At 33.6% G+C, this 18,936-nt stretch overlaps 2 protein-coding genes across 2 annotated transcripts; both read right to left on the bottom strand.

The window, feature by feature from the left end:
• Positions 1-14,782: 14,782 nt before the first annotated feature.
• On the bottom strand, positions 14,783-15,537 carry LOC149512691 (major allergen Pru av 1-like). The gene is made up of 2 exons (XM_089751562.1): positions 15,201-15,537; positions 14,783-15,078 (listed from the first exon to the last, which is right to left on the bottom strand). The coding sequence occupies exons 1-2, from the start codon at positions 15,382-15,384 to the stop codon at positions 14,783-14,785; spliced, it is 480 nt and encodes a 159-aa protein (XP_089607688.1). The 5' UTR covers positions 15,385-15,537.
• A 2,335-nt stretch (positions 15,538-17,872) lies between these two features.
• LOC149512692 (major allergen Pru av 1-like) lies at positions 17,873-18,480 on the bottom strand. Its single transcript, XM_089751667.1, has 2 exons — positions 18,297-18,480; positions 17,873-18,168 (listed from the first exon to the last, which is right to left on the bottom strand). Exons 1-2 carry the CDS (start codon positions 18,478-18,480, stop codon positions 17,873-17,875), a joined length of 480 nt encoding a protein of 159 aa, XP_089607793.1.
• Between the last annotated feature and the right edge of the window lie 456 nt (positions 18,481-18,936).

Genomic DNA, 18,936 nt, shown 5'->3' on the forward strand with positions numbered 1-18,936 from the left:
GAAAAGTTGAAAGTATCAATTTTCCTTGAAAATAAGCTTTCTAAAAAAATATTTTTAGGGAAAAGTTGAAAGTATCAATTTTCCTTGAAAATAACCTTTCTAAAAAAAATATTTTTATGGAATTTTCCTTGAAAATAAGCTTTTCAAAAAAAATATTTTTGGGAAAAAGTTGAAAGTATCAATTTTCCTTAAAAATGAGTTTTCAAAAAATAGATTCTTGAGGAAAAGTTAAAAGTATCAATTTTCCTCGAAATTAAAATTTCTAAAAAATATTTTTGGGAAAAGTTGAAAGTATCAATTTTCCCTGCACAAAAGCAATCATTTTTTTCCTTCCTTTTTATTTTCTTGAATTTTCCTTTAATGTTACATAATCCGATGATGGAGCCTCTGCAAGTGAAATAGTAGTTTTCTTGCATACTCTTGAGGTGAGGGGATTTTCTCAATTTTTTGCTAAAAGTATTAGAGTCAATTGAGAATAATTTTCAATAATTAATTATTTGATAAATTTTTAAGGCTTATTGGATAACACAAAATTAAGCTGGTACCATCTTTTGATGGGCGTTGTGAGGGTGCTATAACCTTTCTCATACGTAACTGAACTCCCGAACCTTATTCTGGTTAGTAGACCCAAACCTATTCTTTTAGGGACCTTAAACCTAGGTGTTCTCCCGAAAGGATAGATTCCTTAGGTGACCAATCGCACCTAGATAAAAAAGATTGGTGGTGACTCCTTAAGTCAATGTCTAGCGATAGATCCCCGAATCTAGACGTTATGATAGCTTGGCGACTCCACTAGGGGCATCTGAGAGTCAGGCCAGTAAATAAATTTGTGTTATCCAAAAACCTAATAAAATTGAACCTTTTGTATAGATTTTTTATTCATTCATGTTTATTTACTTTATTAATTATGTCATTCATATGCATATGCATAATATGAGCTTTACACCCGAGCTCCGTCTCTCTAGGAAGGAGTAAAGTACCTATTGCTTCGTGAGGTTTAATGCCTCCGCAGTGGCTAGCGAAATACTTCCACTCAAATTAAACTTTTTTCGCTTGTAGCCCGTAATAGGTGAGGATTGTGGTGCCTTACTAGTCTGTGATGGACAATGATTTAAGGAGCAATTTGAGAACCTTTAGACTCTAACCTCAAACCACATATAGTGAACCTTAAGAGTGCCTAACCTATAGATAGAGCCATCACTCTTCCCTTTTTAGAATTAACCAAAAGCATAGGATTCATTCCTTTTATTCTGTGTGATGTTTTAATTTACTTAGTTATTTATTTATTTCTTTTTTATGGGCATACTAACATTTTCTCTCATTCTTTTACATTGGTTCATGCTCATATCATAAAGTTGCATAAAAAAACATTCGCTTGAAAGACGGTTTTCAACAAAAATTTTTCATGGACTCCACAGAATGATTAGTTTGTTCTTCATCCGTATTAGCACCTTGTGAGATACCCAACGAAGTAAGGGTCCAGTAAGAAAAGATTCAATTGAAGATGGGGGATTTTTTACCAATCGGATATGATTCTACCTTGTCTCAAAAAACATCTATCCTCCTCAAATAGAACAATCTAGAAGATTTGGTTGATATATGGAAGAAAATGAGTCTGTCAAGACAAGAGCAGTTCTGCCAAAGACACGGGCATATAGCATACCTTCTAGCAGTAGTTGTCGATGATCAACTAATCAGAGCTACAACACAATTCTGGGATCCTGCATATAAGTGCTTCATTTTTAATGAAGTTGATATGACTCCAACCATCAAAGAATATTCGATTTTATTGGGTTTGCACCTCAAGGCTCTTGATAAGATATATGTCAAGAAACACAAGTCAAGATTTCGTAAGGGTTTAGCTCAACTCATGGGGATAGACAAAAAAGTTATGGATTCTCATACAAAGAAAAAACAAGAACAGGTTTGCTTACCTTGGAAGTTCTTTCATGAGTTTCTAGTGCAACATGCCAATGAAAAATAAGGGTTAGATATATTTACCTTAGCCATATACGGAATGGCGATCTTCTTAAAAGTTTTAGGTTATATTGAAATAACGGTGGTTGACTTCTTCGAGAGTGTGATCAATGGCTGTAATTCTTCAACGGTAATATTAGCAGAGACTATCAGATCTTTGAGTTACTATCATCGGAATGGAGGGCATTTTTTAAGTTGCATACAGTTATTATACTTATGGATGAAAAGCCATTTCGAATGGGAAAAATGTGCTTTCTCGAAGCTTTATATTCGTAATCGAGCTTCGATCAAGGAATTCTGTGAAAGTAGGTAGTCAAAACGAAAGTCTAAAAAGGAATGGATAACTTTTTTACAAAAGTTGACCAGTGTCGATGTAAGATGGTTGGCCCCATGGATGAATCGTGAGCCTATGTTGTATCAATGTGGGGATAATACAATGGTCTCACTTCTGGATTTATGGGGAATGACAAATTATGCACCACTCTTAGTAAGAAAGCGATTTTTGAAAGAACAGTTTATTCCTATGACTTATGGGCTTTATCAGTTAGATTTATCTTACAGTGAGCCAAAAGCATTTCAGAGGATGAATGAGATGATTAAAGCATGGAAAAATCCTTGAAGAGTGAGTCCTGAACCGTTTACTGATAAAGTCACTCTAGGGTATTTGGTTTGGAGAACAAAATGAAGACAAGAAATGGTATTCACTTATGAAAGCTTTCAACCACCAACAGGAGAAAAACTTGAAGAGACACCATCAAAATTAGAGCTTGCAATAAAAGAATTTGAGTTTGAAAGGGGTAAGTTAAAGCAAGAAATCCAGAAGCTTCAAGAAAAAAAAGACCAATGGAAAGATAGAGCTAAAAGTCATGAAGCTAGAGTTCACAAGATTGCTAGAGAGCGTGATATAGTTGTTGAAGACTTAGCAGAGCTACACCAAGAGCATAAAAGGTTATGTGTGAGAGAAAGGCCTAAAAAAATAACCATTGTTAAGCTAACTGAGGAGAATGCAAGATTAAAGCAAGAGTATGCTGAATTAGAAGAAGAAAGTACCCAAGTACAGACAGAGAATAACATGTTAAATAGTTATTTGAGCAGGCTAAGATAAAAGTTGAATGAATAAGAAGGCCACATTGCTGCATTGGTTAGAGAGCATAGAGAGTTATCATACCAAGTCTGGTGTGGTAAAAGAGAGAACTTAGGAAGACAAAAATACATTGAGCACCTAACGACCCAAATTATAAAGGGGTATGCAAGGCAAGAGAGATGGTGGAGGAGGCAGAGGTATTGAAACAAGTGGTGGCCCCAGTAGGAGAACATGGACAGCGTTCGTTAAACTTCATCGAAGAAGCGAAGGCCCAGTATGAACAGATCAAACAATTTTATGGTTATAATTCTAGGATGATAAACTCAATGTAAATAAAAATTTTTTGGAATAAATGAAATTTTTTAGTTAAATATCGTTTTTAAGGTAAATATTCTTTGCATACATGCATTTTTCATTCATTGCATTCTCATTCATTACACTTAACAAAGTAACCATGTGATAGTCATGCAAATTTACTAATTCTAAGATATGGTACTCAAGGTTTAAGGATAGCTCTATCTAGCGAGAACACTGTCCATCGATACAACACAAGGTCCAGAGCCAGACAAATGGAGCAGAAAAATTCTCATAAATTTGAAAAGCTAGAAAAAGCACAGAAAAAGATCAAAAATGAGTTGAGCAAGATTCTAGATGCTCTCAATAAACTGAACAAAGGAAAATGAGTAAAAGAAAACACAAGCCAACAAGTTTCCCCATTACAAGAAGTGGCTGACCCTTTGTACCCTTCAAGTTTTGGTCCACTTCAAGCCCAGTTTGCACAAGAGGTTCCACCACAACACTTCGCATATCCTACATATCCTAGAATGCCATCAGCTTCCAACCCAGGGCATTATCATAGCTATGTAAATCCTATCTTTACTAAAAAAATAGTAGAACCGATTCCTGATCTAGATGATTTGAAAAAGAAGGAGAAAGAAAAGATAAGAGTGGAAACTCAAGAAAACTCTAAAATTAGTATGCTAGAACAAAGGCTACAGGCAATGGAAGGAATTGGTTTCTATGGTTTAGTTGATACTGTTAGGCTTTGTTTAGTCCCTGATATGGCCATTCCTCCTAAGTTTAAAGTACCAAAATTTGAAAAATATGATGGTACCAAGTGCCCAAAAACTCATATCACCATGTATTACAGGAAGATGGTAACCCATGCTCATGATGAAAAACTTCTAATGCATGTTTTTTAAGATAGCCTTACAGGCTCTGCTACCAAGTGATATGTTCAGCTGGATAGAATCTGCATCCGTTCTTAGAGCGATATGGCTCATGACTTCATCAGTCAATATCGACATATTATCGATTTGGCTCCTAATCGTTTGTCTTTACAGAACCTGAAGAAAAAGACAAACGAGTCTTTTAAAGAATACGCCCAAAGATTGAGGGATATAGCTTCTCAGGTACAACCTCTTCTGACTGAGAAAAAGAATATAGTGTTGTTTGTTAGCACTTTGAAATCTCCCTATTATGAAAAGATGATAGGGAATGCAATCAAAAATTTTGTTGATATGATAATTTTATGAGAAATTATCGAGAGCGCCATCAAGAATGACAAGTTGAAAGGAGGTGAAGCATCCAACAAAAAAGTCCTAAAGAAGAAAGAGACTGAAGCTTAGGCTGTGAGCTTTGATAGACAGTAATTTGGGGGTTATTAACCCTACTCACCACAAGAATACCTGTCATATTACCCTACTGTAAATAACACATCCCTTTACCCATACCAACCATTTGTACAGTTACATTATCCCCAAACATATCAACTTCCTCTTAGGCCTCAGAATACCACATATAGTCCTAACACTCAGCCTACCCCAAGACCTCAAACTCGTCTAACTAACCCAATGGGCTGTTCATGGGAGAAACGAACTACTCGTGAAAAACTTGTATTTGACCCAATCCCAATGACTTATACAAAACTATATAAGGAGCTTTACAATAGTCATTTGATTGCTCTTAGTAAGTTAGAACCCTTTAAACCACCTTACCCCAAATGGTATGATCCTACAGCCCATTGTGACTACCATTATAGGATTGCTAGTCACTCCATCGAAAATTACACTATCTTGAAACACAAGGTGTAACGATTAATCAAGGATGGAATGATTAGCTTTGATACATGAGGGGTGACTGCACCAAATGTTAGTGGCAATCCCTTGCCTAATCATAATGTGAATGCCTTAAGTGAAGAATAGGAGTGCCATTTGAAAAAAGAAGTGGTAGAGATTAAGACACTTTTTAGTCAGCTGTTTGATATCTTGTGAAAAGCTGACATGATACAACTAGTGAGCTCACATAGTTATCATGGAGTATTTATAATCGGTACTAGTTGTAAATATCATAGTGAAGCCATGGGCTACTCTATCGAAACTTGTGAACAGTTTTACTAAGAGGTACAAAAACTCTTGGATTCATACTAGATTGAAGTCTACGAAAGAAAAGAAGACTTAGAAGTATTGAGGTGTTTATGACTGATAAGCCTGCAAAGCTATTTCCAAAGCTAGTGACAATTCATTGTGGGAACAAGCCAAAGTCAATCATAGATAAACTCATTCCCAGGCTGGTAACTTTTAAAGTTCTGACTCCTTTCCTGTACAAGAATGATAAAGCTGTACCTTAAAGATATGGCTGTGATACAGTAGTTCAGAGGCAAGAAGAGGATGTTTCCAAAGTTGACGCTTCTAATATAACTGGTGTATGAGGTATTACCCGAAGTGAAAGGTGCTACACTCAAGAAATGTTGGAAAAGGCTAGAAGAGAGAAGGCCAAAAAAAGAGAAAGACAGAATAATCTTAAAGTATAACCCAAGAAAGATCGCCAGAAATCAATATAAAAAAAAAAGGTTTGTGAATTCTTGAAGCTGATAAAACATAGTGAGTATTTAGTTGTTGAACAGTTGAATAAAATACCAGCTCGAATCTCATTACTATCACTGCTACTAAACTCAGAACCACATCAAAATGCCCTGCTGAAAGTGTTGAATCAAGCATACGTGACACATAATGTATCTGTTGAATATGTGAATCACCTAGCTGGAAATCTAGTCATGCTGAACCATATTTCGTGCAACGATGATAAGATTACCTTAAAGGAAAAAAGAAATACCAAGGCTTCTGTATATCACGGTCAAGTGCAAGAGCCACATCATAGCCAAAGTCCTTATCGATAATAGCTCTGCTATCAATGTCATGCCTATGTCAACTTTGGTGAGGTTACCCATTGACTACTCTCATATGAAGGATAGTCAGATGATTGTGAGAACTTTTGATGGGACCAAAAGAGAAGTCTTGGGGGATATCGAGATGCCCTTACAAATTGGGCCATGCACTTTTAATGTAAAGTTTCAAGTGATGGATATCTTTATATCTTACAGCTATTTATTGAAAAGGCCATAGATTCACATGGCAGGAGCTGTGTCCTCTACCTTGCACCAAAAGATCAAGTTTAATGTAAAAGATCAACTAGTAGTGGTAGTTAAGGAGGAAGACATGCTAGTGACCCAACCATTGAATACTCCGTATGTAGAGGCTGTCGAAGAAGCATTAGAATGCTCCTACTGATCTTTTGAGCTAGTTAATTCTATAGGTGAGAGACTTAAAAATTAGCCTTTTTTCAAGGATAGTGATGAGCCAAGTCATCAATAAAGGCTGGTATCCAAGATCAAGGCTGGGTAAGAACTTACATGGGATAAAAGAACCTCTAACAGTGATAAATAATAGTGAAAGGTTAGGCCTGGGCTATGAGGTAGCAGAATGAAAGATCAAGAGAAGGCCAACAGGAAAAACAGTAAGACTAATGGTCATCCTACACTTATATGAGACTTTCAAACCTGGAGGATTCATGTACCCAAATACAGGAAAAAACATTGAAAAAGCTTTTGCCCAGTTAACCATTAATGTTATTGAAGATGAAGTAGGGCTTAATCAAGAGGGGTGGGTTCACCTTTGTTCGTCAGATTATGAGCTGAATAATTGGAGTGCCATCTAGATGCCTATGACTTTTGAAATTAATATAATGTAATTGTAACATCTCAATAGCTATTACCCAAGGCATTGGGGTTATCTTTCTTGTTTGGGCCATTTATCTTTTATTATTTTTAATAAAAATTAGGAAGGATGCATTTTCATTCATTTTTTTTGTGTCTTCATTATTGCCATCTTTCCAAACACATCTTGCCAACATATCCTATTTCATCCAATTTTAGGTCCTTAACTGAACATAAAGATAATTATGATAACAATCAATAGGTTAGTTTTGAAAATTCAATTAACACTGATGAACTTGATAATGAAGAGAATTCTGAGGAATATGTTATGCCTCTAGACCTAATGAGATTGATTGAACAAGAAAATAAACCAATTGAGCCTTATCAAGAGATAGTTGACTTAGTGAATTTGAGAGATGAAAAGATTAAGAAAGATGTCAGCATTGGCATTTCATTTTCATCAGAAGATAGATAACGATTGGCAGACATACTTCAAAAATTCATAGATGTATTTGCTTGGTCTTACTAGGATATGCCAAGGAGCACAGATTACCCTTAAAATCAGAATGTAAGCTAGTTCAACAGAAACTGAGATGAATGAAGCCTGAAATGCTACTAAAGATCAAAGAAAAAGTGAAGAAATAATTTGATGCAGGTTTTTTGCAAGTGGCTAAGTATTTAGAGTGGGTAGCCAATATAGTACTAGTTCTTAAGAAAAATAAAAAGGTACGAATATATGTAGACTATCGTGATTTGAATAAGGCTAGTCTAAAGGATAACTTTCTTTTGCCTCATAATAACACAACTAGGCATTCAATTTTCTTCTTTATGGATGGTTTTTTAGGGTATAATCAGATAAAAATAGTTGTAGATGATATGAAAAAGACCACTTTCGTGACTATGTGAGGAGCCTTTTGCTACAAGGTCATACCTTTTAGGTTAAAGAATGCTGAAGTAACATATCAAAGGGCCATGGTAACACTCTTCCATGATATGATGCACAAAGAGATCGAGGTGTATGTAGATGATATGATTGTAAAATTTTATGAAAATGAAGATCATGTCACTAGCCTCAGAAAGTTATTTGAGAGATTGAAAAGGTTTCAACTTAAGTTAAACCCAACCAAGTGCACCTTTGGGGTAAAGTCAGGGAAGTTACTAGGCTTTGTGGTCAGTGAAAGAGGAATTGAAGTCAATCCAGATAAGATATGTGCTATTCAAAATTTGTCACCTCTAAGTACACCAAAAAAAGTTCAAAGTTTTCTGGGAAGATTGAATTACATTTCTTGGTTTATCTCTCAGCTTACCTATAAATATGATCCCATATTTAAGCTTTTTCGCAAGAATAATCTTGAAAAATAGAATGAGGAATGTCAAGAGGCTTTTGATAAAATTAAGCAATACTTGTCAAACCCTTCAGTGTTGGTGCCACCTATTCTAGGGAAACATTTTATTATATACTTAACAGTATATGAAAATTTAATGGGATGTATGTTGGGGCAGCAAGACGAGTCTAGTCGAAAGGAAAGAGCTATTTACTATCTGAATGAAAAGTTCACAGAGTACAAATCCAAGTATTCCTCATTGGAGAAAAAGTGTTGTGTATTAGCGTGGACTGCCAAAAGACTCAAACAGTATATGCTTTATCATACCACATAGCTCATAGCAAAACTGGATCCAATTAAATATATCTTCGAGAAGCCTTCTTTTTCTGAAAGAATTGCTAGATGACAAATAATGCTCTCAGAGTATGATATTATATATGTGAGCCAAAATGTAATAAAATAGGGCACTATAACGGAGTTCCTTACAGATCGTGCCACTAAAGAGTATGAACCAATGAGGTTGGAATTCCTTGATGAAGACCTAATAACTATTTCCCAATTGGAGAAAGAGAGGCATGGAAAAAAATATTGAAGAATGTATTTTGATAGAGCTGTCAATGCCTTGGGACATGGAATTGGGGTAATTTTGATCTCTCCAGAAGAACAATATTACCCTGTAACAGCAAGGTTAAATTTTAATTGCACAAATAACATTACTGAATACAAGGCATGTGTCATGGGCTTACAAGTTGCTATAGATAGAAGAGTGAAATCATTAAAAGTGTTCGAGGACTCAGCTCTAGTTATATATCAATTGAAAGGGGAATAGGAGACGAGAGATTCAAAACTCATTCCATATCATAAGTATATTCTAGAGTTGATAAAACAATTTGAAGATGTCCATTTTAATCACTTACCTCAAAAAGAAAATCTGATTGCTAATGCATTGGCTACTCTGGCTGCAATGATTCGAATTAATGAAAATATTGACATTCAGCCCATCAAGCTAGATGTTAAGGATATGCCAGCTCATTGCTTTAATGTAAAAGAGGAGGAAAATGGGAAACCTTGGTATTATGATATCTTACAGTTTTATTAAGAATCAGCAATACCTGATTCAAGCAACAAAAAATGATAAAAGGGTCATCCGAAGATTGGCTATGAGTTTTTTCCTAGATAGGGATATTTTGTATAAAAGAAGCCGGGATCAAGTATTACTAAGGTGCGTAAGTAAGGCTGAAGCAAGAAAAATCATTGAAGAGGTGCATGATGGAATATGTGGGGCACATACCAGTGGACATATGATGGTGAGACAGATAATAAAAATAAGATATTACTAGTTGACGATGGAGAATGATTGCATTGACTATGCTTGTAAATGTCATAAATGCCAGATATATGCTGATAAGATCCATGCTTCGTCATCTACTTTACATGTTATGGCACCACCTTGGTCATTCTCAATGTGGGGCATGGATGTCATTGGTCCTATCACCCCAAAGGCTTTTAATGGGCATATATTCATTTTTGTGATGATAGATTACTTCACAAAATGGGTAGAGGCAGTATCATATGTAAGTGTAAAATGATCTGTGATTTACAAGTTCATAAAGAGAGAGATCATCTGTAGATATAGATTTTTGAAGAAAATTATTTTAGACAATGTCAAGAATCTAAATAGTAAGATGATGCAAGAAATATGTGCTCAATACAAGATCAAACATCATAACTAGGCACCGTACCATCCGAAAATGAATCGGGTAGTTGAAGTAGCCAACAAGAACATAAAAAAGATTCTAGAGAAGATGACCGAGACTTATAAAGATTGGCATGAGAAGTTGCCATTTGTACTGCATGCATATCGAACATCAGTGCGTACCTCTACTGGGGTAACTTCATTTTCTTTGGTATATAGGATGGAAGCTGTACTACCAGTAAAAGTGAAGATCCCATCCTTGAAGGTTTTAAAAGAGGTTGGATTGAAAGAAGCTGAATGGATTCGATAACACTATGAACAGTTAAATTTCATAGAAGAAAAGAAATTGACTGCACTGTGCCATGGTCAACTATATTAAAGAAGAATGATGAGGGCTCATGATAAAAAGATTTGACCCCGTTGCTTTCAAGAAGAAGAGTTGGTCTTGAAGAGAATCCTCCCAATCCAGCACGATAATAGAAGAAAATGGACTTCGAATTAGGAAGGGCCATATATGGTGAAACGGGTTTTGTCGGATGGAGCACTGATACTGACTGAGATAGATGGAAATGATTTACCCCATCCTATAAATTTTGATGCTGTGAAGAAATACTATGCTTGAAAAAAAAGAAAAAAAATAAAAAAAAGAAAAATAAAAAAGTGAATGAAAAAGGAGGACTCAAGGCAAAAATCTTAAAAGGACGGTTTGAGTCATGGAGGGTTTATCTAAGTTCAAAACCTGAAAAAGCAGCTTAGATAAGGAGAATACAACACCAAATTTGAAAATTCGGAGGAGCTCCAATTTGTTAAATGCATCAGATGGTTGGGTTTTCAGAAAAATCTTAAGATGTGTTATCATGATTATCCGATTGTTCATTTTTGGGCTTTGTCCCCCATACTTATCCTTGTAATTCTTTCTTGGCCAAAGTTTGCCAACATTTTGCTGATAAAAGACATTCCATTTCACTCTTTGTGTCATTTTTTCTGGTGACTGTTTCTCAACCATTCTTATTATTTTCTTCTTATTACCCTACAATTAAAGAAATGTGCAAATGCATTCTTACTTTTTGAATTTGAAATAGTGATTGGTAAATGAATAATAGCATGAAAGATTTTTACATTACATTGAAGAAGTTAATAATGATAAAGGCATAATTGAGATGTTCAGTTTCTAATAAGAACATTGAATTTGGAAAAAGATTTCTTATAGAAAGAATGTGAGTGAAAGAGATGACTGGGAGCTACATTGGCTCGATCTTATAAGAGCAGTGTAATTGGGTATTTGAAGAATCAAGGGTTTGGGGCCCAAGAAAAGAGCTTGAGAAATTTGAGTACCACAATTGAATAGGAATCAAGTAACCAACATTCGCATAGCATGCATTGAATTTCACATGCATTGCATAGCATATACTACATTTAAAAAAATATAGTGCATAAATTCAAGAAGCAGGGGTATTCCAAAATCCCACATGGAGAGACAAAGGTGAAGACATTTTCAAATGTGAGAAAAAGCTTGTCAGGTAAGTTTCTAATCCTTGAAATAGGATGTCTCTCGGTATTAGGGTTGATTTATAAGACCTTTGGGCATAATCTCCTGAAATTTCTTCAAACACGATTTTCAATTCCTTTGGACATGGTTGTCAAGGAACAATTTACTTTTCAAAGTTGTGAGCCTCTGATTAGAGGAGCCATTTACTTTTCAAAAGTCGTTGAGCCTCTGATTAGAAGAGCTTTAGTTATTTTCAAAGTCGTTGAGCCTCTGGTTAGAGGAGCTTTGTTCATGTTTTTCAAAGTCGTTGAGCCTCTAATTAGAGGAGTTTTATTTATTTTCAAAGTTGTTAAGCCTCTGATTAGAGGAGCATTGTTTATGTTTTTCAAAGTCGTTGAGCCTCTGTTTAGAGGAGTTTTGATCAAATCTTTAACACAAAAAAATGAAAAAAAGAGGTCGAGTTGAGTCTTGAATGGGTGTCTACGTCTTTACGCAATTTCTATTTCATAAAAAATATGCAAAGAGGGACAACGGTAGACACTCAATTTGGTCCAGGCCCAGATCAATTGGGCCTGGTCCAAATGGATAGGCCCATTTTTTTTTATTTTTTTATTTTGTATTTTATATTTTTATATTTTTATATTTTTATTTTTTTATTTTATATTTTATATATTTTTTCTTTGTATCTTATGTATTACTTATTTATTATTACTATTTATTAATATATATTTATTTATTTATTTTTGTGTTAATATATATTTATTACTTAGCTATTTATATATTATTATATATATGTATTTATTATTATTTATCTATTTATATATTATAATTTATCTATTATTTATTTTTATTTATCTGTTAATATTTTGATTTATCTTATTATTTTTTTAATTATCTATTAATATTTTTATTTGATTTTTATTTTCTTTTTCTTTTTTTTCGGTAGAGATTGGAATTATTTTTGGAGAATCCTACCATGAAGGGAGATACAATCAGAGTCCATATTGGATTCAATGATTGAATCCCAATCCAAGGAGGAGTTGGGATTGATCAGAAACTCTTCCGATCAATCCGTATAAATAGATCCACGGATCAAAGGACTGGAACAAAGAAAAAAAGGAGACACTGGTTGAAAGAGAGTACACAGAGGAGAAACAGAAGCTAAAAAAGGTTTTGGTATGTTAGAACAGCTTTAGGAATCGATGGGAATTTTTTGAAGAATTTTTTTACGAATTTTTTCTAGAAAGTTTTGAAAATTTTCCAGATTTCGGTTGAATTTTTCAGCCATGTTTGAATTTTTCGGTGACTTTTTCAGCTAAGTTTGATTTTCTGGCCATCTTCCCAGTTTCCAATGACTTTTCCAAAAGTTGATTTGTTTTTCGACGAACTTCCAGTGAAAACCCAAATTTCGACGAATATTTCCAAAATCTGACAAGAATTCAACCGGAGTTTTTCACGGTATAGAGAGAAGACAGAGGAAAAAAAGGGAAGAGAGAGAGAAGAAGGCTCGGTCTGCTGAAAAAACATAGGGATTAACCTTTTATACCCAGTGAAAACAACGTCGTTTTGGCGTTAGTAAACCTAGAGGATTTGCGCGTTTTGCCAAGATCGACCTGACCCGAGCGTCAACTCGCTTTCGACCCGCGTGCAACCAGCATCTCCTAGCCGTTAGCCGAGCTGAGCCGACACCCCCGAGCCGCATCTTCGAGCTATTTTTTTTCCTCGAACCGAGTCGAGCTGCTAAGCCGAGCCGTTTCCAAGTTTTTTTTTATATATTTATTTATTTATTATTATTATTTATTGATTAGATTAGAATTGTTTAATATTTTTTATTTTATTTTTATTTTTATTATTTTATTTTCCTTAAATAAAATTCAAAAAAAATATTTTTGAGGAAAAGTTGAAAGTATCAATTTTCCTTGAAAATAAGCTTTCCAAAAATAATATTTTCGGAAAAAAGTTGAAAGTATCAATTTTCCTTAAAAATAAGTTTTCAAAAAATGGATTATTGAGGAAAAGTTGAAAGTATCAATTTTCCCTGCACAAAAGCAATCATTTTTTTCCTTCCTTTTTATTTTCTTGAATTTTCCTTTAATGTTAAATAATCCGACGATGGAGCCTCTACAAGTGAAATAATAGTTTTCTTGTATACTCTTGAGGTGAGGGAATTTTATCAATTTTTTGCTAAAGTATTGGAGTCAATTGAGAATAATTTTCAATAATTAATTACTAGGTAAATTTTTAAGACTTATTGGATAACACAAAATTAAGCTGGTACCATCTTTTGATGGGCGTTGTGAGGGTGCTATAACTCTCACTCATAATCGAACTCTTGAACCTTGTTCTCTTTAGTAGACCCGAACCTATTCTTTTAGGGACCCTCAAACCTAGGTGTTCCCCCGAAAGGGTAGATTCCTTAGGTGGCCAATCGCACCTAGATAAAAAAATTGGTGGCGACTCCTTAAGTCAATGTCTAGTGATAGATCCCCGGATCTAGACGTTATGACATACATATATATATACACACACGCATACACACACACACACACACACACACATATATATATATATATATATGCAATATACTGCATGATCTTTCAAACTTATCTAGGTTTTACTTGACTTTTTCATGTTTTTGTTTGTTATCCCTTTTCCCATTTGCTTTTCAGGATACTTGATGAAATGCAAGAAAGTTATAGCACAAGATTGGACCTCAACATCCATTGCCTTGTTTATACTGCCTGCTTTTCAAACAAAGAATTTTGATTAATCGATCTCGTAACAGTTATCATGTAATTTTAATTTCAATTTTATAATCACAAAATTCCAACTTTTTGGACAAAATGTCCGAAAAGCACTAGTGTGTCAGAATTAGTTTCTTCCGAAACTTGACTTTGTTATGTTCAAGATATGTAAATCTTGAAAGAGGAAGATAATGCACTCATCATTTTCAATGGATAGCTTGATCACAAAACAACTTTTAATTTAAAGCTTAAACAGATTCGGTGCTCCGTTATTTATCACTGGCAGTTGACATTTTCAGTTCAAGCTTCCTGGTAGTGAGGACAAACTGTCAACTCTTATTAGCAATATGAAGGTCATATGGACCAACAACTTCAAAAACTAGAAAGTAAAAAAAATATAAAAAGCAATTATGCATTCCACATTGTATGATCAAAGAAGTGGATGCTATCTCAAATTCTCAATATTGGGATTTTTAGTAGGCATCAGGATTTGCCAAGAGGTAGGCTTCAATGGCCTTGAACATTCCCGAGGTCTTTTCTTTGCCTGCCTTGATTCCCTCTTCCTTGATCTCAAAGTCACCCTTGGTGTAATACTTACTAGTAGTCTTACAAACGGATCCCCCGGTTGATGAGGGTTCTAATTTGGTCTCATAAGTGATTTTCTCAAGAGTATTCATCAAAGCATCGCCTTCAATTATACTATAACCATACATAAAATTTTCTTTGTCTAGTGTTTCTATCTTCTGTTTCACGTAATTGAATTGGCTTCCTGCATATGGAAAGGAAAATATTAAGCTTTTGTTTCACAAATAAAAAAAAAGGAACTTTACCTGTAAGTTCTAATTCAATATATTATTCAAAGTATTTAGTTGCATGTATAAATTAACTAACCTTCTCCAAAAGTAACTTTCTTGATGCTCCCAGGCTCACCATTGCCTTCAACATACTCAACACTCTTAAAAGCCTGAGGAACAACCTTGGGAATGAGCTTGTCACCGTCAAGGATACAAGCCTTAAACATCTTGGCTGCTGGGATTGAAGTAACAACCTCAGATTCATAAGTGAAAACACCCATGATTTTGTAATTTGGAAATGATCAAAGGAGGAGTGAAAATAGAATTGATTGATATTTTGCAAAGAGATTTTTGAGGTGTGGAGAAGTGAACCTGAAGCTGTAGTATTTATAGAGAAAGAATGAAGATTAATCCAGAAATTAAGCACCTAAAAAAACTAGCAATTGATTCTGTTTTGTGTACTGATCTTACATATTCTTCAATATGCAACAGACAAACATACTATAAAGAACAAATTTATGGATCTTGAAAGCAGTCAACATCAGAAGAGGATTAAAAAGAAAGAACTGTAATATTTTAAGCACAGAAGACCTTGGATTCAAGTGCTTGGCCTATTAGGAACTCATAGGTATGTGGTAAATTGTAATTATAATGAGTAATAAAAGTTTTTTAAAGTTAGATTCATTTGCAGCTTTTAGCCGTTAGGTGTTTATTTGGTCCAAACATCATCCGATCAGTTTAGTTAATTTCGAATCGAATTATTCAAAATCGAATTAATTTAATTATGTTATTTTTCTTTTCATTAATTGAACTGAATTTTTTTATTTCAAAAATTAACTGACTCAAATTAATTCAGTTAGTTTGGTTAATTTTTTGGTTAACTGAATAATAAAATATATTAAGTGAAATTATATTGAAATTTAAACTAGGATTTTGAAAATGTTCAACAATACAAAAAAGGAGAAAAGAGGATGATGAACCTATTGTTTGAGGCGTGGGGAAGAAACTGAGAACTAGATGGTATTTATAGACTGTATTTGAAGCTGAAAATTTTAATTTTTTCATTTTTTCGGTTGGATATATCCAACTAGTCACTACTTTTCAAAGAATTTGCAATAGTCAAAGAAAGCATCCTGCATGAGAACTTTTCATAGTAAATCTCCAATTGGTCATTTTTGTTCCAATTCCTTTGCTATGTATTTGCTTTATTTTTTCATTGAAAATTCTTTACATATATACGTAGAAAGAAAAATATAGGGAATAATCAAATGTGCTGACAAGGAACTTCAAATTTGACTAATTACATGGATAATAATGTTTAATTAAGTACTTTTATTTTTTTCCTTAAACAAATAAACAATCAAATTTCTAGCATTTATGATATTAGTTGGTTTAGACATGGCTAAAATGATATAAAAAAGTTTGAATTTTATCACTCTATTTAGATAAACTCCTATATTTTTATTATACTCAAATAAAGTTTTAGCTTTTAATTTGCACTCAAATAAGCTCTTAATATTTAATTTATACTTAATTAAATTCTTAATATAATACATGATAATATGTGTAAGACATCAGTTTCTCAGTTCTCACTATCACAAATACGTAAAGTAAAACTTTTACTTATATGAAAGTCAATTTTTATATGATTAAAGAGAACTAGAAAAATAAAAATTGCAATAATAATTTGAAATAAAAGTTTATTTAGCTGTAAATCAAAATATAAAAATTTATTTAAATACAATAAAAAATTATAAGAGTCTGTTTAAATAAAATAATAAAATTTTAAATTTTTTTTAATATTTTAACCTTTAGACATCTACGAGGAAAAAAGAAAGATTGGATCAAGAAATAATTGTAATTGACAATGTGGCCTTTGGTCATCAAAACAGACTGCAAAATTTCAATCTGTAATAAGATGAAGGCAATTTTTTTCTTACAAAAGCAGTTGCAGTAAAAGGATAAGGAAAAATATCTGAAACTTAAATTTTAAACTTTGATTTTGATGAAGACAACTTTGATTTTCTAGTTTATTAGAGAAAAGAAAAACCAGAAGAATATGTATATCCTAGATTATTTGAGTGTTATTGATTTTTATGGAATTAAGATTTAATATATATAATATAAAATTTTGAATTTGAATTTCATTCAAGCATCCTGAAAAGCAAAAGGGAAAAGGAAAACAAACGAAACATAAGGTCAAGTTATAGCACAAGATTGGACGTCCATATCTATTGCCTTGTTCATACTACCTGGTATTCAAACAAAGAATTTTTATTAATCGATCTCGTAAAAGTTATCATATGATTTTAATTTCAATTTAACTACAATCACAAAATTCTAACTTTTCGGACAAAATGTCCGAAGAGAACTAGTGTACGTGTCAGAATTAGTCTCACATTTCTTCTGAAACTTGACTTTGTTATGTTCAAGATATGTAACTAGTAAATCTTGAAAGATAAAGATACTAAACTCATCATTTTCAATGGATAGCTTTATTAGAAAACAACTTTTATTAGAAAACAACTTTTAATTTAAAGCTTAAACACATTCGATGCTTCTTTATTTATTACAGGCAGTTGCCATTTTCAGTTCAAGCTTCCTGGTAGTCAGGACAAACTGTGAACTCTTATTAGCAATAAGAAGGTCATATTGACCAACAACTGCTAAAACTAGAAATTAAAAAAAAAAAAAATAAAGGCACATATGCATTCCACATTGTATGATCACTGAAGTGGATGCTATCTCAAATTCTTTATATTTTGATTTTTAGCAGGCATCAGGATTTGCCAAGAGGTAGGCTTCAATAGCCTTGAACATTCCCGAGGCCTTTTCTTTTCCTGCCTTGATTTCCTCTTCCTTGAGCTGTAAGTCTCCAATGGTGTAATACTTACTAGTAGTCTTACATATGGATCCCCCAGCAGCAGAGGGTTCTAATTTGGTTTCGTAAGTGATTTTCTCAAGAGTGTTCATCAAAGCATCGCCTTCGATTATACTATAACTATACACAAAATTTTCTTTGTCTAGTGCTTCTATCTTCTGCTTTACGTGATTGAATTGGCTTCCTGCATATAGAAAGGCAAATATTAAGCTTTTGTTTCACAAATTAAAAAAAAAAAAAAGGAACTTTACTTGTAAGTTCCAATTCAATATATTATCCAAAGTATTTAGTTGCATGTATAAACTAACTAACCTTCTCCAAAAGTAACTTTCTTGATGCTGCCAGGCTCACCATTGCCTTCAATATACTCAACACTCTTAAATGCCTGAGGAACAACCTTGGGAATGAGCTTGTCACCGTCAAGGATACAAGCCTTAAACATCTTGGCTGCTGGGATTGAAGTAACAACCTCAGATTCATAAGTGAAAACACCCATGATTACTTGTGATCATAGCAAGAGACCACCACTCTCACTACCCAAAGTGAAATACCAAAGTCACACCATTAAACTTAGCTGACATGAAGAACAGCAACCAGGAGCTGATAGCAACCTAGTTGTAGAGATGAGGATTTGCCAAGAGATAATCGTCATAATGTATAGATTTGTGGATCTATAGTTAGATATAGACTAAAGGAGTTGCCACCAATCTTTTTTTTTATGGTGTGAGTGGTTACTAGACAGAATCTGTCACATTTAAAGAGAAATCTCAAGATTAACTTAGTTATTTTTAAATAGTAAATTCTAGTTCACGAAACCAAAATTTAGGTCTGAAAGTATGATTATACATGAGGAAGGTTATAGCATCCTCATAGCACCTATCCAAAAAATAGTACCAGTTTGATTTCAAGTCATCCAAATCTTAAAATATATTCAAAATTTATCAAATAATAT

This window comes from Durio zibethinus, chromosome 22 (genome assembly GCF_047325235.1).
Source record: "Durio zibethinus cultivar Kanyao isolate XHJ-2024 chromosome 22, ASM4732523v1, whole genome shotgun sequence".
Lineage (NCBI taxonomy): Eukaryota > Viridiplantae > Streptophyta > Magnoliopsida > Malvales > Malvaceae > Durio > Durio zibethinus.

What these genes read in the sequence shown, in the direction of transcription:
- LOC149512691 (XM_089751562.1), bottom strand. Translation starts at nt 15,384, where the DNA reads ATGGGTGTTTTCACTTATGAATCTGAGGTTGTTACTTCAATCCCAGCA. An exon ending in GAAAGTTACTTTTGGAGAAG is followed by an intron (nt 15,079 to 15,200) that starts GTTAGTTAATTT and finishes TTCCATATGCAG; the next exon opens with GAAGCCAATTCAATTACGTG.
- LOC149512692 (XM_089751667.1), bottom strand. Translation starts at nt 18,480, where the DNA reads ATGGGTGTTTTCACTTATGAATCTGAGGTTGTTACTTCAATCCCAGCA. An exon ending in GAAAGTTACTTTTGGAGAAG is followed by an intron (nt 18,169 to 18,296) that starts GTTAGTTAGTTT and finishes TTCTATATGCAG; the next exon opens with GAAGCCAATTCAATCACGTA.